At 39.8% G+C, this 25,474-nt stretch overlaps 1 protein-coding gene across 2 annotated transcripts in view; it reads left to right on the top strand.

Moving 5' to 3' along the window:
- The first annotated feature begins 24,184 nt into the window (after positions 1-24,184).
- The window catches only part of PREX2 (phosphatidylinositol-3,4,5-trisphosphate dependent Rac exchange factor 2), a 171,664-nt gene continuing 170,374 nt past the window's right edge, over positions 24,185-25,474 (top strand). The window contains exons 1-2 of one of the 2 annotated variants that reach the window (XM_041464435.1): positions 24,185-24,323; positions 24,413-24,616. In XM_041464435.1, the coding sequence (XP_041320369.1) occupies positions 24,476-24,616 (141 nt within the window). In that variant the 5' untranslated portion in view covers positions 24,185-24,323; positions 24,413-24,475. The remainder of the gene's footprint in view (positions 24,324-24,412; positions 24,617-25,474) is intronic. The other variant, XM_041464434.1, reaches the window with a different exon arrangement.

Below are 25,474 nucleotides of genomic sequence, written 5' to 3'. Positions count from 1 at the left end.
AAAAATGTTCCCATCTTTCTCTTGTCCCTCATTGCCAGATTTCAAGCTGACATGATACTTAGCCTGGAAACAAAATCTAAGGGCAAACTACTGGTACTTGGCACAACTATAAATAATTAAACTCAATATTTTAGGTGAAAAGTGGTAAACTTGATGATAAGTACTGTTAGTGTCATCTACCATAGGAACAAAGCAATGCACCACCAAAGAAAATTGAATAAGGCAAATCTTGTTTTCTGTTACTGCCATGGAAATCACTGGAATCCACAAGTCTCTAAGGCTCTTTATGGACCCTTTCTTCTCCTGAATCCTGTTTTTGCTCTGATTTTACTACTGCAAGAGAGATCAAACAAAACCACCAGTATTCTTGAGCCTGGGTCCTCTTGTATTAATAGAATAGTAGAGAACAGGCACAAACCAGAATATCACATCAATGCACGAATAAGAGTCTCAAAGGGAAATAGAAGAACACTTCCCTTTCTAAAGCTGACCTACTCAATTTGATTGGATGAACAGAGAGGGAAAACTTTCCTGTGCTCATTCTGTAATGTTCCCAGTTGGCTCTAAAAGGTGCCCAGATAAAAGAACTGAACACTCAAATAGACTTCTATTGAATTTAAAATTCCCTGAAGTGCATTTCTCTTCTATCCATTCTAAAATCTATAGCTATTTACTTCTAGCTGCTTTAGAAAGTGAGCTGCAGTATCTGATGCTGATAAAAGGTAAAAAAAAAAGTTATTGTAAATTAAAAATACTAAAATCTGGCAGCTTGTTCCATAAGGAATTGCATTGCATAGACATGCAAAATTTGTCATCCTATCCATCTGTTCCCCAACATGTATTTAAAAACGGGCGATACCACAAAAGCTAAATCCTGAATGAAGCAAGGGAAAAGCACTGCATATTCTGGTTCCTGGGAGTCAGAAGAAATGAGCACAGACTCAGCTGGGTAGCAGAAGGGCTGTGGTGGAGACTTTTCCATGCTGTTGGCATGGAGAAATCTATATCCTTGATCTGCCCCTACATGCCAGCAATTAATTCAGATTGTGAGCTGAATCTTCAGTTTCACTACAGGATTGAATTCAGAACTGTGTTTTTCCTCATTATGTCTGGAGGTGGTAACGCATTGTAACAGTTCATCTCCAATATTTTATTTCCTGTCAAAGACACCTTGATTTGAGTGATAACAGAGTTGACAACACAGAATAAAATCCTAGATTATCAGGATTTGATTATCCTGTCAAATGTCCATCTGCTTTTTGTGAAAGCATTCTGAAATGCACATTTTTTTTGGATACAGAGGAAATAAAGTAAAATTTACCCAGTTCTGAAGTCTTAATTTAAAATAGGTTGGAAACAACGGATATATTATGTTCCCTGATCAGTGGCAGAGCTTGTTTCATCACTCCGTAGTAAACCATGCTAATTGAAGGCTTCTGATCTTTTTCCTCTCAAAATTAGTTGAAATCAATTAATTGGGGAAGGAGGTGGAAGGGAATGTGGGTTTTTGGACTGGGTTGAATGAGGTTATTGACACAGACTTTTAGCTATACACTGTAGAGACCAAAGCACCCTTCCTGTGGCATGCCTTTGAATCAATTCAGTTTTGCCATCAAAAAAATGCAGCAGACTATCCCACATTCAGAGATAAATTATATACCCAGCTTTGAAAACTAAAAAAATATCCAGGAATTTGTGAATTTCAGGAGCAGAGAATTGCAGAGAAACTCATATTTTCACACAGAACAAACAGCACTGTTGATGCTCAAAGGATTTTTTTGAGAATACTTGCAGATCTGTCTTGCTCAATGTGCCAGCTGTATTGAAGTGTCTCTCTTTTCTGCAGCTTGCATAAAATGTTCCTTCTGGTAGTCAAAATCTGGGTGTTTTACCAGTCTTGACCTGAAAATATGTGTGTCAAAAATTTACATGAGTTCTAAACTATTTACATTACTTGTAAAGGCTTATTAAAAGTGTTGTAGACTTTGGCTTCATGTTAAAGCACTTGGCTTGATTCTGAAGCAGCTTAAGGCTTTCATTAATTAAAGTGTTTTTCAATTATATTTGCTACAAAAAGAAAATTATGCAGTTAAAACTATCAAATTCCAATCTATAAGTTATTTTCATATAAAAACCATAAATAGTTTTTTTTTAAAGCCATGGAGAGCTGTAATTTGAATGCAAAGTGTTTTGTTAATATATTTATTCCCTAATTAGATATCAGTTCTGTAAATGCTTATGCATATTTCTGGGTGTGAATTCCTGAGGATCCACTTCTGTGACCAAAGTCAGGCACGTGCAGAGGCTTTACAGGGCTTGGGAAAACAATCCCATGGCTATCTGAATATTCTTAGGCTGATTCTTTTTTTTGGGTTTCTACTCTGATGAATCCACGAGAGGGCAGTGCACAGCAAGAGTAACGCAGATGCATTTTACTGCAGCTTTCTGAAAAACAGCACCCAAATCGTCAGATTAAGGAGGTTAGTCCCCAGCATCATTCACTTTTGGTGTTTAAAAAAATAATTTGTATTGAATTCAGAAAAAAATTATTATATTTACTGCAAATTTAGGTGAACTTTGTCTTCTGATGTTGAAATCCATAGTTATATTTGTTTCCTATTTTCACAAGTACAAGTTCTGTATAATTATTGAAATTTGAATCAAACCGGATTTAGAAAGTAATCATGATACTAAAGGTGCTGTGGCCATAATGACATAAACCTCAAATAAATACAGTGAATTAAAACCTTTGAAAATTAGTGATAATAAATTATCAAAACAAACCCAACACCTGCTTCAAGACTTAAGATAGAATTAGGCAACTACTGATAAGTGCCTACAGTACCAGCAGTTTTGTACTTGGGTAACAGCATTTTTGACACAGATTGTCTCATACTATTAAAAAAACCCCCCATGAATAGAAAGATCATTGCAGTAACTGGAACAACTGAACTATTTAAATCTGATTATAATTTCTCATTTAGACCCAAAGGCTTGCTGTGCTATATTTCTGATTGCAGCATTTCATTAATTAGTGATTAGATCACCTGTGCTTGTGACAATAGTACACTGGCTGTGCAATGAGGTGGTGATGAAAAGGATGCACCTGATGTAGGATAAAAATTCAACATATCTTTCTGATTGAATTATTTTAACTCTGCATATTAATTGAAATTTTTTCTCTCCTAATAAAAGTTGATGTGCTGAATATTACTTAGCTAGTGAACTAATAAAACTAAGGATTTAAGCCAAAGTGGCAAGTGGTCACTTAAGCATTTCACAGATGCAGTAGGTATTTTTGTGTGATCCTGTCACATTTCTTTCCCATGGTAGAAGATGTCACACCTCATTTGTCACACGTTAGGCTTGAAGTCTACCTTCATTTAGAAGTAGAAGAATGTGGAAACATTTCTACAGATGCCTACCAGAGGTTCCTAAAATTAGTCTTTGCAACAACATCAGGCTAATCCCTGACCATCACTGACCATGGTGTGCCCTGTGCAGTGGCCAGGTTGACCTGAATGCCACAGTAGGCACGATGACTGCATGGCCTGACCCATGCAGAGCAAGCAGAAATGTGGCCTCGTTGTTTATATGTGCATTGTTTATTGCTCTGCATAGAGGTGAGCAGTGTTTATTTTCTGTGTCTACTTCTGGTGCACCACAATTTGAACATTAGTACAGAAAGCAGTGACTGTAGAGGCAGGATACCAAATTCACGCTCTCCAGGAATCAGATACAGGGAGCTCTGGGTGCAGGGCTTTAGCCTTATTTTCAGAGTTTGATTATGCTGTCTGAAGGTATAACTGATCCTTGAATTTGAGCTCTGCTCAGTCCTGAGAGCAGCAGTAATAAAAATTCTACATGCCACTGCTTGCAGATAAATATCTCTGTTTCTTTCACTTCCTGCAGGGATGTGGGTTTGTGTCCCACTGAGCTTGCTTGCATCCTCTTCCACTCCAGGACCCAGCCAACTGCATGTAAATAAACACCAAATAAATACACAAATAAACTCCAAAGCACACACAGACAGGTACAGACACACCTACTCACACTCACTCATATTCCCTTGCTCTGCTTTGTCTTGCACATAGAAGGGAAGAAGGATGGGTGCTCAGACAGGGGGCTGTGAGCACGTGAAGTGTGCTGCATGCAAGCCACTGCTTCTTCATGGCTGGGATGAACAGAGGTGAATGCAGGTAGAACTGAGTGGTAGAAATAAGGAGCATGTTCTCCTTGAGAAAGGAGCAAATGAAGAGATTAAAAATTAGCAAAAAGTCACAGGAACTGTAAGCATTTAGTGCAACTGAACAAGTATGTGGGGGTAAAATTAGCTGGGTGCTTGTGCAATTAGATTAACTTAATGCTAATTTCTGCATGAGGTATTTAATGGCACATAGTTACGGGAAAGAAGAAGTGATGGTGGAAGTAGAATTTTTGGTAGTTGTATGTGAGCTTCATAAGGAGCCCTGTGCTCTCTCTGCAATAGGACAGCAGTTGTGAGAGTGGGAGCTTTCAGGATGGGTATGTAAATCTTCTGGGGCGAAATGTCAACGCCTTTCAGTGTCCCTCTGTGAAAAATACAGCGTTAGTTCCAGGGGAAACAGGCTGAAGGGTGTGTGTAGTGATCCTGACCAGAAGACCATATTATATCATCAGTGATCCACAGAAGCCAGCCTGACCCGGGCTGCACATGCAGATTGCCTTCAGGCTGGTGCTGTGCTGCCTTCGTCCCGTGGCTTCAGGACAGACTCAGCCCACTCCCTGTGAAAAAAGAGCCTCAGGCAACTCCCACCACGTACCAGAGATTACACCACCTGTGTGGCCTTGCCTTTATCTAAAGGCACAGCGAGAAGTTCTCATGTGAACATCCTTTCTGTTTGATAGTAGAAATGATGAATGGAGTTGTTTTCTTCCAATAAAATCCCATAATAGCCCAGGTTACCAAAATTCTGTGGATATTGTCTACAGGATGCACTACATGTGCATCAGGGAATAATTCAGTGCTGAACATTCAGAGTTGCCAGCAGCAAACAGGACATAAAATTACCTTTATTTTCCTCTCATTATAGTGTTATCTCTAATAAGTAGAATTTTAAATGATACCTTACAGAGTCCAAGTGCTTTCTTACTGGGATCGTAACAGACCAGCAACTCTTTGCTCAAAACAAGGTGTGAGAAAGGCAGTACATTACCTGTGTTTTCTGAATTATATCCTTGACCTCCCTAAAATGAGTGCCAAAATTTATTGAGAAAGGCATGATTGGACTCTTTGACAACTCTTTGGAACTCTTATTACAGAATGATTGCTCCACAATGCTAAGTTCATTTTTTTCCTTTTTTTTCCCCCCCCCCCAAATAGGTGATAAATCTGAAGGCATTAATGTTACAGCTTGTAGACATCATGAGCAGGGAAGGAAGTGTTTAGCTCCAGCTTGCCCTTTTAGTCGTGAGAGGACTGCATAGGGCTTGAGGTCACCATAAAACCATATAAATCCTGTGAACTATTCCTGTAATTTATCCTTTGAAATGATCTCCTTTAGTAAGAACAAAATTCTCTGAAGTTTTTGACACAATTAATTGAAATTGTGAAAAAATAAATGACCATATAAAAAAAAAAAAAAAAAAAAAAGAATTTTTGCTTTGATTTTTGGACCAAAAAGATAACAGTAAGTTGTAGCTGAGAATTTGACTTCTATAACTTCTTTGAAGGTTTCTATATTAGTAATTCTTGGTAATTTAATATTTTCCTGATGTTCCAAGACTACACTTTTAATTCATTTTAATCTGTGTATGAATAATTGAGCAGTAGCTTTTATATAGTGTTAGTCCAGTAGAACTACGGAATGTTCCCAAGCCATTTACATGAAAGATGAACAGTTCTGCCAACAGAAGATGATTAATCAAAAGAAACTGTAAATTATGTATGACACTTACTTCTTTTCCTTTTTCCTCATTAGCTGTTCAAGTGATATTAAATAAGTTGCATTAAATATGGAGAAATAAGTTAATATAAGAAGTCCTTATGAAAATCAGATAAAAATAGAAGTGATAGGATATTGTATTGTTTGAGACATGTACTTTAATCTACAGGCTGTTGGTAGAAATCATTATCCTAATCATTATTGGCAATATAAGTAGAATGGATGGAACATCTTCCAAAAAAACCAAAAACTTTTCAAAGTCATTCCTATTTGAAATGAGTCAAGAAATTAGTATCTGGGGGTGAATGTGTTGAGGTGACAGTTTTATTTTTATTATGGTTTCTGTATATGGAAAAGATACATTGAGCAAGAGAAAAGAACAGAAAAATAACAAGAAGAAGCCAAGACCAATCCTGTGTTTGTACAGTTGGGAGCAAGAACTGGAAAGGAGTAAGACCAAAGCCTCACGATGCCATACTCTTAATAACTGTTTCATTCATGACTACCAAGGCTAAAATGAAGCAATGATTGAAAAAAAAGATAATACATTTGATTAGATTCACTACTGTGACTGGAAAAAGTGAAAAATCTCTACAGCAACTATGTGGGAAAAGCTGGTTTTGCTTTCTGAACAGAGCCTTTTCAACTACAGAGATACGTGTGTGTGCCTTTCTGGGCATCAGGATTTTTTGCTGTTGCTGTGTCTGAAAGGGAATAGTGTTGTAAAGCTGCATCACAAATCAATCTCTGCCTGTTCTATTGTGATTTGTGGTATAAATTTGAACTCCTTTCAGCTGAGCTAAGAGATGTTGCTCAAAGTAGCATGGAAGCCATCAATGGAAGCTCCATGTAAGGAGCTCCATGTAAGGAGCTCATGTGACACAGTATTATATAATTACAGGTGCGTGTAATGGCTATAAATGTAAATGGCTATATAGTTGCTGAGTGTAGTAGTGCTGCTAGGAGCCCAGTCTGGAGTTTTATGACTTAGTGGATAAGATCTAATTATTTTGTTGGTATAATGGGTAAATGATAGGTATGGGATGAATGAAATCTTGCCTCTTAATCATCGAATCATAGAATGGCTTGTGTTGGAAAAGATCTTTGGGATCATGTAGTTACAACTCCCTACCCTTCCAATGCCCAATCCAGTCTGTCCTCAAACACTTCCAGGGAATGGGCATCCATGGCTTCTCTGGGCAACCTGTTCCAGTGCCTCATCACCCTCACAGTGAACAACTTCTCTCTAATATCTAATCTAAACTTGCCCTCTTTAGCTTAGGACCATTCCCCTTGTCCTATCACTACATGCCCTCGTGAAAACTCCTTCTTTAGATCTCTTGTAGGCTTCCTTTGGGTACAGATGTGAAGGTAAAAGAGTCCTTGATTTGGCTATCAAAGAACTTTTCCATATACACTGTGTTCCCTGCATTCTCCTTTTACTGTTAATGGCTAGCAATCCAGTACATGGGAAAAAACACTACTTGGCCAGATATAAATCTTCATTGTTTCTTAATTTTCCAGGGGATAATTTCAGAATACTAAGAAAGAGTTCAAAGGGGAAAAAAAAACCAGCTTGGGATCCAACAGCCAGTAGAATGCCAGCCTTTTCCAAGAAATGTTGATTTTATTATTCTTGTAAACAATCTTAGGAGAGAGTAGATTAAATTAAAAGTGTATTACAATTAACTGTTCTTTATGTTCTTTCTCTTTTCTTGGTGCCTTTGAAATAATTAAAGGTACATGTTGAAAAGGATGATTAAAACTTATTAAATATAGTGAGCACCTACAATTAAAACCTAGTTTTTTAATAGGTTGTTTGGCTTTCTCTGTTTTCAGTAGTTTCTTTCCCTTGGGGTTTTCTCCTTTTTCCTCATGTGTTATTCTACCAAAAGATTACTGTTAGAAATCATACATTTATAAGACTTATATCACTAGTTTTTCTTATTTGAAATGTTAATCAGGAAGACCCAAACCTGACAAATGAAAAGCTTATAAGATGTAGGGTAATCAAAAGTACTGGGGAATGATACAATTTTCTCCTTTATTAATGATGGAAAATTGAATACTTGCCAGCCCTCTACTCCCAATTTTTTTAGACTTTTCACGTGAGAAATATTATCTTGACTTTTTTCCTAGGACTACCCTCCAGTTTTGATGCTGAGCATGTCATTAGATGGCAAGGAATGTCCCTTTGCCCAGACAGTGTCCTCTCCCAGCATCTTGCCCACCCCCAGCCTGCTTGCTTGTGGTCAGAGAGAGGAACAGAGAAAGCCTTGACCCTGTGCAAGTGCTGCTCAGCAATAGCTAAAACGTTGGTTTGTTAATTAGCTCCACTGCCAGCCTGATCCTGCACACCCTGTAGAATCTGAAAGCAGCCACTGCAGCTCCCATGTACTTTCATGCTTAATAAGGGCGCTATGGCCTAGTTATTTAAAAAGAAAATAAATTAGAGAAAAGGATGTGATCTCAGATTTAATTTTGCATTTATGCTGAAAACATGACTGCTGTATGTAAGGAAGAGTATGGACTTAAAAGCTTAATTCAATATCACAGATAAAAATCCATATTCTCTGGTGAATATGCAAATGACATTTCTGCAGTTTTAATTTCTTATCTGCATGTCTGTTCTTATTTGCTTTTCAACTCTTGCTGTTATTAATTTGCATCTGTACACAACTCAGAGATTGCTTTTTTTATTAAGAAAATAATTTCAAAAAAAGCTTATTGTTTTTTAGGTATTTAAAATATTTTAGTCATTAGTTTGGAAATATAACCAAAACAAACACATTTTTAAAATAGATGGTTCCTTTCCCAGACTTGACAGCACTGGAAGCCTACAAATACACTGCATGTGTCTGTTCCTCTACTGGGAAATCAAATGACGTTAAAATACATTTTTGAAGAGCTGTGATGATTGATATCTAAAATGTGGGTTAATTTCCTACACATGTAAATCAGTCTGGAAGCTATGAAAAATGTGATCAAAGAGCATCTGATACATAACTAATGACCAGAGAGGGGCACCATCACCACTTCACTTGTTTTAATACTTTAGAGGCTCTTAAATGTTGTTCTGTCCTAATTACAGTTGCTACAACAATATTGCAAGATTGGCAGTGGATCGACTACATTTAAGACATATTTTCCAGTGGCATATCAATGATCTCTTGTTCCTCCAGTTGTGTCCTACAAAATGACTCAACTTGTTCTGTGATTTACTCAAATGTTCCTCATGAACATTTTTGATAGTTCTCATGTATTTTTAGGTTTGTGAACGATGGTGGTGATCATTACAATTTCTGCTTCAAAGCTACTTTTTTATCACTCTCTAGTGCCATTAGAAGCCCTCAGCTTCTGACTTTTTTTCCAGTTTTTTTTTTTTTTTTTGCATTCATGGGAGTCATATTCAAATCTTTCAATATGCATGAAAATAATTGCACTATCAGAAGTGCTGCTTGCCAGTTAGCTGATAAATTACCAGGGCAAACAAATAAAAGAAAAGGATGTTTAGTAGCAGAACTGTACCCAGTTAGAGAGATAATTCTTCTGCTATTCATTGTAGGAAAATCACTGTGAGAGTGACTGAACACTGGCACAGGTTCTCCAAGGGGCTTGTGGTATCACCATCTTTGCAGATATTCAAAAGCCATCTGGGTATGGTCTTGGAAAACCAGCTTTAGGAGGCCCTGTGTGAGTGGGCATCTTGGATCAGATGACCTCTGGAGTTCTCTTCCCACTTCAGCCATTCTGTGATTCTGTGAAACAAAATATATTTGCCTCCACAATCAACCCAAATCCAAACCAAACAAACAGCTCCATCAAATTTAAAATTAACACATTCAGAAAAACTCTGTGAAAATATAGATAACACTTTTATAATGCTACTGTATAGACCAATTTATTTAATTTTGAATTACACAATACAATTTAATGTTGGAGTTGAATTTAACTTCTCCCCTAGAAATATCCAGGATATGTCAATGTGAACTACATAGGTAAAATTCATGGCCAAATCTCTGGAACCCTAAGATGGCTGCAAAAATTAATTTTACTAATGCCTAAAACCTCCCGAATTATTAATTCTAATAAATACTCTTCAGTAATTCTCACACAGGTTATATATTTTCATGTTTTGTCCTGAAGGCGATGACTGTAAACACTTAGATAAATGCTTAGATTTTAACTCAGGTGATGATAATAATGCATTCAAGGATAAACTTAATACTTCATGTATTTAGGAACGTATTTACACATATGGTGACGGGTGGATGAATGATATGTGAAGGGTCAGACATGGCTGGTCAGTGCCATGGCAATGGGACCATGCAAAGGTCAGGCTGAGCCATCAATTCATGGTTGAGCCTGGCTTTGGGCAGCCCATGGCCAGGCAGAGCAGGGCTGGGGGAAGAGACCAGTCCTCCTGCTGCACAGCTGGAGCAGGTGAGGGGAGCCCTGGGGGATGACCTGGGCTCCTGGCCCAATGGGCAGCATGGAGCAAGCCCTGAGGAGTCACAGCATGGTGGCTAAGGCTGGTAAGGGACCTGAGAAAATGTATGTCTCTGTAGTCACTCTTGACATGCCACCTCTACATGCCTTAATACTCTTAACCAGAGATTTCTGTCTGTGAGGTTTTAAAGACTGAAATGGCAAAGTGGGGTTTGTCGCCATTTTGAGTTGGTGCAATGGCAATCCCATGGAATCACAGAATGGCTGAGGTGGTAAGGGACTTCTGGATGGCCCTGAGTCCAGAGTGTCCTCCTGGACAGGAAAACCCAGAGCCAGCTGTCCAGGACCCTGTACAGGCATCTGAACCCTGGCAGAAGATTCTAGAAAGAAAATGGGATGGATTTTTGTCTTGCCTCAGGTATCCTGAGCTCACTGAAGGAACCAGCTGGGGTGTTTTCAAGCAGTTAGACAGCACTTTGTGTTTCAGGCATTTTCTTGTTTCAGTCACTCTTATGTAGTCTCTAATCGATTTCTATCAGATTACTGATTCCCTGCTGCATACAGGATGGACTTTTTTTTTTTATGTGAAATAAGTTAGATCTCACATATATTTTTGTTCTTTAGATCCTCAACACAGCTGTTCTTCTGCACATGCAACTCCAGGGGAAAGCACCAGACATTGCACTTTATTCTAAAGGCTGATGATTTCTTTAACGGTAAAGTTGCTTCATAAAATTTGCTTTCTTTGGTTGCTTTAGATTGGGGAATTGTTCAGTTAGGTGACATACTGTTTAATCACACAGCAGATGTCCTGTTTTTAGTTTTTCAGGTACAGTGCCAATACCTGAGCAGAGGTAGGACCTGTAGGTTTTGGCTTGCATAAGTGCAGCTGTTTTCAAGACTAAATTCTGGGTTAAAATCAGAACAGGTATATTTAGCATTTGGTAGTTTGTAGATGTCTTACAGGTTCTGCTTTCTTTTGTGGGAAGCTGAGAAAACAGGGAGGATGACAACAGTGAAGGAGCTATAATCTGTAGGAATAGCCCTGCCCCAGCTCTATGGAGCTAAATCCAGGACAGGCCACACACAACAGCTAATAGGGCAGCACTGGGGTGAAAGAAGACAGAGATAAGAAAACAACCTTTACCCCCTTGAGCAACAACCTGAGACTAAATTCCAGATGTAAGGATTCAAGACACAAACACTTCTGACTAGAGAGACTGGGATACCTGGGTAGTGTTTGATACTGGGGGCACTGCTGATGCCATAGATTTGTGGTGGGTTCATTACTGTTGGGATGCTGGGGCAGTTTGGGTGCAGATGAAGGGAAGTTTTGAGGATCTGTAAGAAACAGTGTGGTTTGAGACTCCTGTGTCTCTGGGGGCAGCTGCTGGATGTATGCATGCAGGGAGAAATGTCAAGGGCAGGCTTGTGCAGTGGTAGGCTATGGCTGTGCAGAGTCAAGGGCTATTATGAGCAGACTCCAGTAGGAGAATTAATTGCCATAAACATTTAATTACTGATTTGGGTATAGAGAAAGAAGACAAGTATTAAAAGACTTGGGTAAAACACCTTTCTTTCCCTTTTCTGAGGCCTAAGTTCACTCCAGATACCATTTATTCCACCTTCCTTGTCTTCACTCCTCTTATTGTCACTGAAGGTTGCTCCCAATCCCTTTTGTGAGGTGGTGGGTTGTTGTCATATTATTGCAAAAGTTCCATACTGTTGTCTCCTTATCACAAAAGTTTCATACCTTCTTGGTGTTTTCTCATGGGCAGCCCCTCAGAGCACTGACTCTTTCTTTCTCACAAGGTAGCCAACTAACTCCAGTTCCCTCTCAATTAGCCAACCCACTCTTTTATAGCATTCTTCTTCTCATTGGTCACAGCTGTGGCCTGTTAAAGTCAGGCCTGTTCCTAATCTTTGGTAATTGGCCCAGCTGCAACTCCTTAGGGGTGAGATTACTTTCTGCACTATCTTTATTTTCTTATATTCTATCTCCCCACAGTGGGTGGCAGAGATAGTTTGGATTAGTGTGTAGCAGTTTCCTTCTGCTGCTCTTTACTTCTTTTCTTTTGCTGCTGCCTCTTACATTTTTCCACTGCTCTGTGCTGGTGATATCCATGGGACTATGGCATATTGTTGGCTCATCTCAATGTTGTCCTTCAGAACCTCCAGGTGCTTCTTTGCAAAACTATTTTATATCTTGCTGGCGGCCACTGCTTGCTGATGCTTCCATGGTGCAGGACTTCACATTCTCTCTTGTGGGAACTTCATGGGTTCTTTTTTTGTTGAGGTGCCTCTGATTAGCAGCACAATGGTTTTTACATATCTTCTACTCCTCATGGTTTTATATCTTGTGAAAATTTGATGAGAATGCAGTCTATCCCACAATCCAGATTATCAATGAAGTGGATGAACAGTATTAGATCCAGTACCAGCTCCCATATATATCCCTATAAACTCGCCTCCACCCAGACTTTGTGCCATCAGAACCCCATGAGCCTGGCAGTCCAAAGAACCACAGAATAGGACTGATATGGGAAAGGACCTCTGGAGGTCATGTGTTCCACTCCCCTCAAGGAGGCTCAAGTAAGGCCACCAAGATCCAGTTGCCCAGGACCATGTTCAGATGACTCTTGAATATCTCTAAGGATGGATATCTCTCTGGGTGAGGTGCGCCAGTGCTAGGTCGAGCTCAAAGTGAAAAAGTGTTTTCTGATGTTCAGAAGCAGCCTCCTGTGTTTCAGTTTGTGCCCATTGCCTCTGGTCCTGGCACTGGGTGCCACTGGAAAAAAGTCAGCTCTCTCTGCATTAGAATAAAATTATCTAGGTTGAAAGAGACCTTTAAGGTCATAAAGTCCAACCACCAACCCAGCACTACCACTGTAACTCTTACACCACTAAACCATCACCCAGATTCAGACAGCTCTTGAACATATCCAGGAATGGTGGCTCCACCACCTCTGGGCAACCTATTCCAATGCCTGACTACCTGAAGAGTGAAAAAAAAATGAATTTCTTATATCTCATCTGTATCTCTGCTGTCCTAGGTTAAGGCTGTTTCCTCTGGTCCTCTCACTGCAGGCACAGTAGAAAGGACCAGCCCCTACCTCACCAAAACCTCGGGGCTTTGTCAAGAGTGATGAACCTGAATCTCCTCTTCTCGAGACTATACAAACCCAGGTCCCTCAGATGTTCCTCATAAGACATTTTCTAGTCCTTTCACAAGCCCCGCTGCCCTTTGCTGAACATGCTGTAACACCTTTACTACCTCTGAAGAGTGAAAAAAAAATGAATTTCTTATATCTCATCTGTATCTCTGCTGTCCTAGGTTAAGGCTGTTTCCTCTGGTCCTCTCACTGCAGGCACAGTAGAAAGGACCAGCCCCTACCTCACCAAAACCTCGGGGCTTTGTCAAGAGTGATGAACCTGAATCTCCTCTTCTCGAGACTATACAAACCCAGGTCCCTCAGATGTTCCTCATAAGACATTTTCTACTCCTTTCACAAGCCTTGCTGCCCTTTGCCGAACATGCTGTAACACCTTTACTACCTCCCTTCTAGTGTATGTGTATGGATAAGATCCAACCCTTTCCCAATCCAGAACCCTCTCTTCCCCAGGCAACAGAGCCCCAGTCTAGGCTAAACTGACCCAGATATATATAGTAATGATACCAGATCAAGTTCCTGTATTATGAAATGTGTCATGTTTTATCAAAGAATGACACAATAAAAAGGATATTTTCTACCAAAAGGAATGCATGCCTTGGGATTTGGAGTTGTACTCCAGAAGTAGCTCAATTTCTTCATTCAGGCAATATGATCATCCAAGGCTTAGTACTCTAAATCTTACTGCAATAATTCCTTTCATTTGCTTGATAAACCTCAGTTCACCAGTCCTTGCCGGAAGTCCAAATCCTGTATCTGGCATTATTTATGGAATTTATTCCATCAATTTAATTTATTTCACCAGGCATTTATTTGTGGAATGAAGTACCAGGGCTGTAACATCACAGGGAAGCCAAACTGCACTAGCAAGTGGTGTGCAAATCTGTGATAACTCACTGGGACAGCAGGTCTTACAGCTGTGTTATCTATTACCTCCTTTGTAATGTAAAAATAAAATCTTTTTTATTGCAGTAATTTGAAAACCAATGGAAAAGATAATCATTGAGGCAACATTATTACTGTAACTGAATAAGTTCTGTTGTCTGAGAAGGGAAAGCCTATCAGAGATTACAAATTACACAGATTAGCATAGGTGTTACTGTTTAGTCTCCTACGGTGAAATTCCTGCCAGTGTAGGATTGCTGCCCTTTACTGATAATTCTGGTTTACAACAGCAGCAAATTTTGTCTCTTTTCAGTAGGAGGTACTTTGTGGAAACACTGCCAGGTATTTTTGACATTATGTGTGCAAGGGAGTGTGAGTTATGAAGGCCCATGAAAACATAAAAGCTGCCAGAAAAAAAAAAAAAAGCAAAAAATAAAAAAAAAAAGCAAAAAAAAAGCTTCTATTGATTATGGGGTTAGTGGGTTAGTGGTAGTCAAGTGTGTAAATAGAGCTAATAGTGGTAGGTACCCAGAGGTGCATGTAGTGAAATGGCTTAATGGTGCTTGCACAACAAATTAGTGGCAAACTCCAGATTCAGTTATTGGGTTACTGTTTTTTGGCCATGTGTCTTCATCATGTGTAGTGAAACATGTTTTAAATTGTGATTTTGTATTGTTGACAGAACATGTTTGTGTGCTTTTTAGCTGCACAAATGTTTCTGCAGTTCCTTCCAGTGGTCATGGAGCACCTGTGCAGGAAACTCTCTAGAGTCCAAACAATGTCATAGCAGCTAAGTGGGAATTCTTACTGTGGAAAATAAAAATGCTACTTCCACAGGAAATTCCTAATCACCTATTCCCACAGCTGCCATAATGCACTTATTGCTACATGGCCTTTATATATGGCCATAAATGGTTGCTGATCCACACCTAACTTGTACTCAAATTACTGATTTTTCAGCACTCATAAATCAGTGTGCTGTCACTGGCAGACACATTTATATCCTGCATCTAGCAAGCTTTTGTCTTAGAGCAGCATTATAGTGCTGCTGAATATAAACTGTTCTATTAGGCGTAGAGTGATGCTTAACTTAGGTAATAATGAAGAAGAGACTAATATTGAGACACTGCTTGGCTTCTTCTCAGGTTTCATTGCTTCTTGGCAGAACAAAAGTGTTTCAAAATCAGCATAGTTGGCAAGTCGTGCATTCCATTCATAAGGAGAAGTTACTCAGTGGTGGATGTCGTACCAGGCTGAGTCTAAGAACAACAGTGCAGCAGGTTGAGGGAAGTAATTCTTCCCCTGTGTCCAGCACTTCAGAGACTGCTGCTGGAGCACAATACCCAGTTTTGGGCTCCTCAATACCAGACAGACATTGAAATGTTGGAATGAGTCTGGCAGAGGCCAGTAGGAAGCTCATAGGGTACAAGAAGTGGCTGAGAGAACCAGATAGGTTTGTTCAACCTGTAGAAGAACAGGCAGAGGTGGTGCTGCTCTCTGTGACTCTCTAAATTATGGAGAAATTAAGCCAGAATATTCTCAGAGTAATACAGTGGAAAGATGATGGGCAGCAGACACAAGTAAGAATATGGAAAATGTTGATGGTTCATGGGGAAAAAAACCCATAGGACAGGTCAAACTCTGGAATAGGTTTCCCAGAGTAGTAGATACTACAAACTCAACTGTATAGCTTTCTCTCATTATACTTGCTTTGAGCAGGATGTTTAATCTAGGAGTGCTACAGGTCCTTGTCATCTATATGATTTTTTGGATGTGTAACATTGTAACATTGTAATAATTCTTCACTTTCTTACAGACTCCACTATAGGGGTCAGGAAAAAGTATTTTACAACTACAGATAAACCCACACTGATTGGACAAATCCTGTCTGATTGACTTGTCTGGATTCAGAATTATTATCTGGTCCCACAGTGCAGGGAAAGGAGACATAGCCTCCAAATCTAGATTTACCTAGGCAAAGTATTTTTGAAACACTTGCATCAGTAGTTGTACATGTGAAATAAAGGAACTCTCTCACAGTCTCAAAGGGCTGCAGTCAGCTTGCCCCAAAATTGGGGAATAATGTTGCCTTGAACAGTTTCTACCTGAAGTGCAAGGACTTCTGCTTTGACAGTCCTTCTTCCATTACAAACAGCAATTAGCTAGTAGCAAAAATAGCAGTGTATTGTTTTAGTCACAACCTTACCACTTAACATCATAGGCCTTTTTCCTTACAGGAAAGGTAAGATAATAAACATGTACCAGGTCCCACTTGTATTGATTAATGCCTGAATGGTAGTCACTTGGATCATACCACAAAGATAAGGTTATTTTTTAAATTGATATATCAAAGTGGTTGTGTTATGGAAACCAAATCCTGGAAGTTAGAGGAGCTGAATGAATAAGATCGTCTTTTTTTAAAAAAAACCCTTCCACATCCTTGTTCAATCAGTGTTGCCTGAAAGAAATTTGTACTGCTTTTGTACTGCTAGAGTTGACATTTCATAGTTCACTTGGGACAAAATACGTGAATATATTAATAAAGTCATATATGTTATCATGATAGGTAAAAGTGAAAGGGAAGGTTAACAAAAGACTCAGAGCAAATGATCATATTTTATTAATAGTATTCTACAAACACTTAGTATTAATGTGTAATTATTGTACAGTTGACAAACTAAGTATATTTATGAAGGAATCTGTGTGGTTTTGTTTAGTTCATAGATTTTTTAGCAGTGATTTTTTATTTTCTTTTTAATATTTTCATTAATTTTTCTACCTTTCTGGGGAAGAATAGTACATTAAAACATGCAGTAAAATGTCTTTTTCTCATACAGTGCTAAAATAGATGGGCGATAGTTCAAGTAGGGTTATGCTTTTAGTCCATATTTCATCTGAGTCTTTAATGGTCAGTGAAGCTAATGGAGTTATGGTGATTTATGTCAGCTGATGATCTAACCCAGTATCGTGTTGTTTTGTGGTTGAAGCACATGGCTTGGTCTGCAGAGCCTTGTCTTGTTCCTTGTTTGGACAAATGAACAAAGAACATCCAAACATACAAATCATAGTTTGTCTGTGAACTATCTCACTATAAAATAATAAGTTGCCACTGTGGTAAACCTACCATTCAGATTTTTTGTTGTTGTTGTTAAATTCTGCTTTTAAAAACAGAAGGCTTTGGTTCTTCATATAAAAATCTAGCAAATGAATACTGGAACACTCTGCTGTACTTGGCCTTCTTCTCTGGGAATGTCCACTCTTACTCTGCTTTTCTGCTGATAAGCTCTAAGTTTTTAAAGCCTTCATTTTGGCAGAGGCTTCATCTTCTGACAGCAGCAATTCTACCTAGGGAAGAAAAAAACTAGATTTCTCTGTAGTAGTTATCATTCTTTCAGCTCTTTAATAATGAAAATGCATCAACCATAATAAAATCCAAATTAATTTTTCAGCTTAAAGATGTCTTTTCTTGATTGATAGGTTCTTGCTAGAGCCCTTAGTTTGGAATAGTTTCAAAATATTTCTTTCTCTGGTCTTGTACTCTGAAGGGTTGGAGATGCAAAATATCTGCTTTGGGTATCATCAGCATTAAATCTCTGGAGTGTAATAGCAGTTTGTTCTGTACTTTCAACTTTAACCAATGAACTCTGTATCTCAGCTGTTTTTTATTATCTGTGGAAGTTGCTGCATGGCAAAAGGAACTTGGAGAAAAGAGGAGCTTAACTGTCACGTACCTTATAGCACATCATAACCTGAACACTGTATTTACTCTGTGTTTGCCAGAGACAGAGAGACAGTGCAAGTATTGGTTACTTGAAAGAAAATGGAAATTTTGAGACCAATCAAATGCTTTTTTTTTGTGCTGGTATTGCCAGTGTGACTTGTTTTCTGCCTATGTGTGTGTCTGGACATCTGCTTTATGTTACCTCTCCTTGCCTGCTCCCCACTCTCTCTCTCCAACAAATATTTGGGAGCATAAAAATAATTTCTGACAATGTAAGAATTGAGATGAGCTGGTTTTTTGGGGGTTGAGCTTTAAGTTAATTGATGTTTGAGGATCCTGTATCACTCAATCCAGCAATTACAGCAAAATACAAATTTTAAAACGCAATTAGAAGCCTTGTTTAGTTTAAGATTAATTTAAGATTTTCAGCAAATACGGACAGTATCTTACAATGCACATGCCGTGACTAGAGAGATTACTGATCTCTTCAAAAAAAGATGAAAAAAAAATCCCTAAGTCATTGTCCAAGAGTAAGAATATTAAAATACTTGAGGGAAACCCCCCCTTTTTGAAAATCAGAACAAAGATTTTTGTTAAGTAAAATATTTAATGCATTAACCTTTGAATAACAATAGTAAGTCTTTGTGCTCTGAGGAACAGAAGTTCCTTACTAAGATGTGATAAAAATACCTCCATCAAAGGTATCAAAGGTATTTCAAGCTGAAAAGAGCCTTCAAGTGGGTCTAGACATAATGTACTTGCTAAAATATAATGGATGCCTGTGAATGTCAGATACAGATCTGTCTTATAGCTTGTACCAGCTGAAGAATGTAGTGTTCTTTCCACCTTCAAAGTCCTTCAAAATGGTTGCACACATCTATATAACAGTTCAACAACTAGTGTTGGAATGTTATTGATGATTTACTGCTTTGTGATTAAATATAAGCAAACAAATGTTCTAAGCTCTTTAGAGAACTTTCTGTTCATCGGCTAACATTATTTCTGAAAGCTAGTTTCTTCTTATTATAAGATTGTTTTTATTTTTACCCTAAAGTAAACTGAATGGAAATTTATTACACTTTTCTTTGTATCATACTTTGTTTATTTCTCTCTTAGCTGAAAGCCAAAGAAGTGTTACTGAGTTATTTTTCTGTCATTGTTTCCACATAAATCCCTGTTGCTCAATCTCTTTTTGGTTGCTCTGCAGAGATCCCATGTGCTGATCAAAAAATTTAATTGATCAGCTGTGGTTTCTTTCCCATGCAGAATCCATAGTGATATAAAGATGGACAGCAGCATAAAAGACCTTGTATTTCTTACCAAGATAGGTTTTTTTGGACATTATTTGTATAAATGGTATTCCTCTTATTTCAGCTTGCGCGGTTTGTAATGAATTTTATTTCAGCTTCCTGCCAGATTTAAAAAGGTTGCTAAAAAGCTAATGTGAAGAAGCTGTAATCATATGTCCTCAAATTGAGATGAAGTAATTGTCTGCAGCTGTTCTTTCTGCTCTTCTGCTTAGACATTACACAAGGTGAGGTTTTAGTTTAAATAGTTCCATCAGGGTACCTAAGTTTGGGTTGAACCTTGTGGAGACTGTTTTTATTTTTTAGTGGTTTCAGGTAAGGGAAATTTCTTCCTGAACTGATTAAGAGTTTCTTGTGCAAATCTTGCCATGCATTTACACATAGTCTTTTAATACCAATTTAAAGTCAAAAGATGCCTGAACTATTCTGCTCCCGTTTTGGGGTTCTGTGTGTGTGCTGGCTCATGCCAGATAACCTTCTGAAGAAAAACCATCTGCAGTGATCACTTGTCATTCTAGGACTTGGGTGGCTTTTCTGCAGGATTTTTAAGGGTACAATTTATCCCCACAGGGAAAATCAAATACATTCATTTAAGGAATTAAGCAAAATCACCCTTAAGCAAATCACTCTTTTTATTAAGAGCTATAATGTCTATACATAATTTTATCTTTATTTTTTGATAAATCAGGTTTGGATCACGCATCAGTTGTTCTTTCCATGCTAAGTAAAGGTGAATGTTAAGATTTTGTTTGCTATGTTTGCTGAGTCCCTTGTGCTGATGGGAATAAAATTATTAAAAGCCTTGTGGATAGAGACACACTATCATAAGAAGTTCCTGGAAAAGCTTTGTGGTGAAGTCTTGTGCAATCATACTTGGGAAAGCAATGTTGTAGCAGCTTGGGGTAAAAGAGTCTGGTTTTGGGAAGGAGATCAACTTGTATTCAGAATACCTGCAGAAAGCTTTTGGTTATATGGGCTCACTCGTTATATTGGTGATTATTTTACAGTGAAGATTATAACTTACTATGCTTGGGACCATTTAAATGTCTTTGTGGTTAAAGTACCTCCATCTTTCTTCCAAAATGCCATAAAGAAAGATTATAGAACTGATTATTTTGGTTCATTCTGTACATATAATCACTTCTCTTTAAAACCTATGGTTGAAAAGTTGGTTTGGTGTAAATTCTGTGGTGAATGAACAAACAGTTATGTGTCAAAAGTGAACTTTGCAGTTTATTTACTCTCCAACACTTCATGACATTTTACAGCTAGTCCCATATATTAACAATGGCACAGTATGGTACTAGACCCACCTGTAAAGAAACTGTTTTTATTCTGGTGAACTTTCTTAGTCTTTGTTTTTTTTTTTTTTTGCATAGGCTTCTTAGTAATTCTGAAGGAGTTTTTGTTTGTATTTTTTTTTTCTAGTATAAAAATTTGTTTCAGCTCTCTCTGAAAGGAAGACAATTTTAAGTTCCCAGCTGGACTTGAGGAATCCTTTACAGTGCTTTAATACAAGAAAATGTGTCCTGCAGAACACTTGACTACATTCTTGTGTGATACTGGAGCTGTCTTGCATCGATATCCATCATTCAGTGGCAACACAGAAACAAATCCATGGGGTTTTCCCACAGAGACCATAAGAGCCATGGCAGATCATTGGAGTTTAATTGCTTTCATCTGTCATGCATAAGATATTTAATAAGGAATCTTGGTCCAGATCATTGGATAGGACCACAAAGATGACTAAGGAAATGGAGGATCGCACATACATGGAGAGGCTGAGAGGGATGGGACCATTCAGCCTGGAAGGGAGAAGGTTCATGGGCAATCTTATCCTAGTTTCTAAATGCTTGATGGGAGGGAGTAACAAAGAGGGAGTCAGATTTTTCTCAGTAGTGCCAGCTGGCTGGGTGAGAAGCAATGGGTACACATTAAAAACCATGACATTCTGATTGAACACAAGACTTTTTATTTTATTTTTTTAGAATACTGGTCAAACACTAGCATATGTTTCCCATAGAAACTGTGGAGTTGCATCTGTGGAGTTACTCAAAACCTGGCTGGACAACCCATCCTGTTGCCCTGGGCACTCTGCTGCAGGAGGGCTGGACTAGATCTGAGGAGGTCACATCCATCCTCAGCTATGTGTATAGGTCACACGTGTTGTCATATTTTTTCCAACAGGATTCCAAGTAGAAATCCAACTTGAGCCTCAAATACCCTTGGACCAAAATAGTTCTTCTTGCATTCCAGAGTTATAACATTCCATGGGAACAGTATGATTTTTTCAGTTTCTCCAAATCCATGTCTTTCCACATAGGGAGCAAGGATCACTGTCCCCATGTGCTAGCATACTCAAGACCCAGTTTTACATAGCACTATCTGTCTAAAATACAGAAACAAGTTATGTACTAGTTAAGTTTCCTGGTACATCACAGTGTAAAATCAGCTGTTCAGTTGCTTAAAATATCTTGTTCGGGCTAAATTTTTTAAATCCTTTGTCTCTATATTCTACCTTTCTTCTATTACATCCTTTTTATACTCAGTTTTGGTGTAGTGAAGACTACAATTGGAGCAATTTAGCTTTTTCCTGAAACTAGGGGAAAAGAGTAATTTGCCCCATGTCTTTATTACTTCAAGTGGGTTGTCAGGAAAATTGGCTGAGCCTTTAGGCACGTATGTTTTCCATAGATTGTGTCTGGTACCTAGAGTGACTTTTCCTATCACTGCACATCTGCTGTGGGTTTTGCTGGGTTCAGTGGCTTTAGATGAGTTCATAAAAGTTACTTGTGTGTTGTCCCTAATGCTTTTGCTGGCCCAGATAGCTGGAGCTGCTTGCTTCAATGAAGGAGCACTGTGTGAGGGCAGCAGCAGGGTAAACTAGGACAAGAATTGCTTTGGCTCTAATGTCTCCTGGCAGTGAGATACAAACATGTAAAAGGAAGGGATTCTTTATTTTTACTTCTACAGATGATGGGAAAGAAAGATTAAGCTGCTGCTTCTGCTTCTTTTAGCTGTCACCTTGGTCTGTGCGTGTGCATGGGGATTGTGACAACCAATGGCACACAGCTGAAGGCAGGAGCACAGGGTCTGAAACCAAAAAATGTAGAAATGTTATCTCTGCTTTCCTAAAAGAAAGAGAGGGTGCTTTTTGATGGGAAATTTAACAAGTTTGAGGCATTGGCCTACGACTGAGGGTGCGGTGCCCCTGAAGAAGGGCACCCACATGCATTTAGGAGTGCAAAACAATAGCGTGTTCTGCTCCAGTGGCTTTGGATCTTTCTTCCTGATTATCACTTGAGAACTCCATCATGGGGTTTGGTGGGTGATTAGAAGAAGTCTTCTTGATGCTAATGCAAGCAATTGTGAAATCTCCTCCACAGGATCAGGGCAGATGCCACCGAGCCTCAGGACTTTGGGAACAGCGTCTCACTGATGAAGCCCAGCAGGAGGGTGAAAAACTTTTGAGCTAATCATCAGACATGTTATCTACTTTAAACAGGTTTTCTAAAGAAAGAGGCTTCAGTGAGCTGTGTTTGGCTTTTCAACACATCAGTCCATTAGAACCATGAGGTATTAAAAAATGTGAAATTTTGATTTTCATGAAAATCAGTATCTGGTCTTGAAATGGACCAGCCCCGTACTGAGGAAGGAGCTATGTTGAGGTCAGCAGACAAGTTCCAGGCTTATCTGCACATGCATAAATGGCTGAGCAGGATACATATGGCAGAGTTTGTCTGAGCAACTGCTGCTCCTTGCCTTGGCTTTATGCACAGGAGCTGTTTGTGTTTGGGAAGGGGAGGATGCAAGGAAGTAGGTCACATTCAAAGAAATAGGCTTTTTTTTTGTTTTTTTCTTTGCTCTTTGGGAAACACTTGTGGGAAGTGTATCCTCTGTTTCACAAGAAATGTCTGAGGCAGGCAGCTTGATGATGCCTAGTTATCAGAACACAAATGTCTTTGCTTTGTCTCTCCCACTAAAGGACTCCTCTCACTGCCTCAACTTGTTCTGCAGCTGAGAGTTTTACTCTCAGGTTTTCATTTTAGTCTGTCCCTTTAGGATGTTGAAGGCTTAGAAAGAGTTGATATGGAATATATAAGTATGAAGACCTGTATTTTCTTTCCAGTCACAAACTGAAGAGCTACTTGGAATACTTTAAAATGCCTACTGAATGATTTTTTTATCCTTTTAATGTGTCATGCAAATCTGATATGCAGATAGGAAAACTGTATAACCTGGAGAGTTTATAGCACTTTGTTTCAGTAAACCAACAAATCAGCCAACCTAAACCACCTCATTATCCTCAAAGAACTTCTCTGTAGCTGCTCAGCACATGCTCAGCTGTGTATGCTTGTTCGGGAGAATATCACAGCCCGTATTTATAATACACATTGTAATATACATCTCGTGGGAAGGTGTGGAAGGGGAAGTTGAAATGGCTCTTTGCTGATGATAAAATCAAAACAAAAACAACTGCCGATTCCCTCGCCAGCCAGCTTGCTGGGACATTTTTATAATTCTTTTACTCTGTTGTTGGAGGACTCCAATTAGCCTCAAACTGGAGATCGCAGCCTGTGTGTGAAACAGGCAGCTGCTGGCACGCAATGCTCCCTGAAGTTGTTTCCTTTCCTTTTTCCTGAGATTTAGCGAAGGGGGGGAAGGGGTTGGAGTCACATGGATACAAAGCTTTTGATTAATGTCCAAGTCTCTGCTGCTGCGGAGGCTTTCCAACCTCTCAGCTAGCAGGGCGAGCTGGGAACCAGTGACCGCTCGTTTCCTCCAGGCTGTGTCCCCTTCCTGACGGGAAAGGAGCGCTCTCTGGGGTGGCTCGTCGCCTGCGGACCTCGGGCCGCCGCGGAGCGGGGTGAGCGGGGCTGCGGCGCGGCCGGGGACCGGCCGGAGCCCGGCCCCGCTGTGTAACTTGGCGGGGTCTTTTGTTGTCCTTGTCCGCAGCGCAGCGCCGGGGCGCTCGGGGGAAGGCGCCGGGCTGGGAGCACCGATCCTCCTCGCCGCACCATGACAGAAGAAAGCAAGGGGGAAGGCAAGGGGGAAAGCGGGAAGGACTTGGAGAAGCAGCTTCGCTTACGCGTGTGCGTCCTCAACGAGCTGCTCAAGACGGAGCGGGACTACGTGGGCACGCTGGAGTTCCTGGTGTCGGTGAGCGGCGACGCTGGGGGCCCGGGCAGGCGGCGGGACGCCCGGCCGGGAAGGGGTTTACCCCGAGCTTTTGCGGAAAAGGGAGGGAGTGTAACAGGTTTTCAGATAGCACGACCCCTCTTCGGCTTTCCTCCCTCCCGCCCTCGCCCTCCCCAATCCCCCGGCCGCGCTTTGGCGCTGATGGTCTCGCGTCTCCGCGCGTGGGGGTGATGGGTTTGGGTTCCCCCAGACCTAACGGGTGAGGGGCTTGCGTTCATTTTAGTGTATTCCACTACTTGCGACAGTCCTGGAAACCCAGCGGTGCAGGGGGGAGGGAGCAGGACAGAGGGGGTGTTGGTGTGCAGCAGCAGCAGCAGCTGCTTGGCATTAAAGCCACATGTGGCATTCACTCCCGTCTTGTGATAGAGGGTCAGCTGGGAAGGCAGTGCGTTCTGCTGAGCTGTGGTGTGACAGCTTGAGCTTCCTTCTACATTTGACTGTCACTGTTGGTAGGATTGTTGGTGCCTGGTAATACCCTAGTCAGGAGTTCTCACTCTCTCAAAAGGCAGGAGTTCCCACTCTCTCAAAAAGCCAAAGGAACAAATTATTGCAGAACAGATGCGGCCAGTGTTTCATTTGTGTCTGATCTTGGTAACATCACTTTAGGGCTCTGATGTGATAAATATGTCCAAATCAGCTGCTTCAGATTGCAAAAGTATTCACGGTAGCCCCATCATACATTTCTCTCCTCCTGTCCCATTGAAGAGGGGAAATCCTTCCAACTGCAAACTTCCTGCTTTGCTGCCTTGAGAATTGTGGACTTTCTGCTTATTACCATGAAAGAGGAAATTCTTAAGTTGGCTGTGACAGGGAGAATAA

The sequence above is a fragment of the Pyrgilauda ruficollis genome, unplaced genomic scaffold (genome assembly GCF_017590135.1).
Source record: "Pyrgilauda ruficollis isolate IOZ18807 unplaced genomic scaffold, ASM1759013v1 scaffold18, whole genome shotgun sequence".
Lineage (NCBI taxonomy): Eukaryota > Metazoa > Chordata > Aves > Passeriformes > Passeridae > Pyrgilauda > Pyrgilauda ruficollis.
Note: the sequence above shows the minus strand (reverse complement) of the source record. Positions and strands in the feature narration are given on the sequence as shown.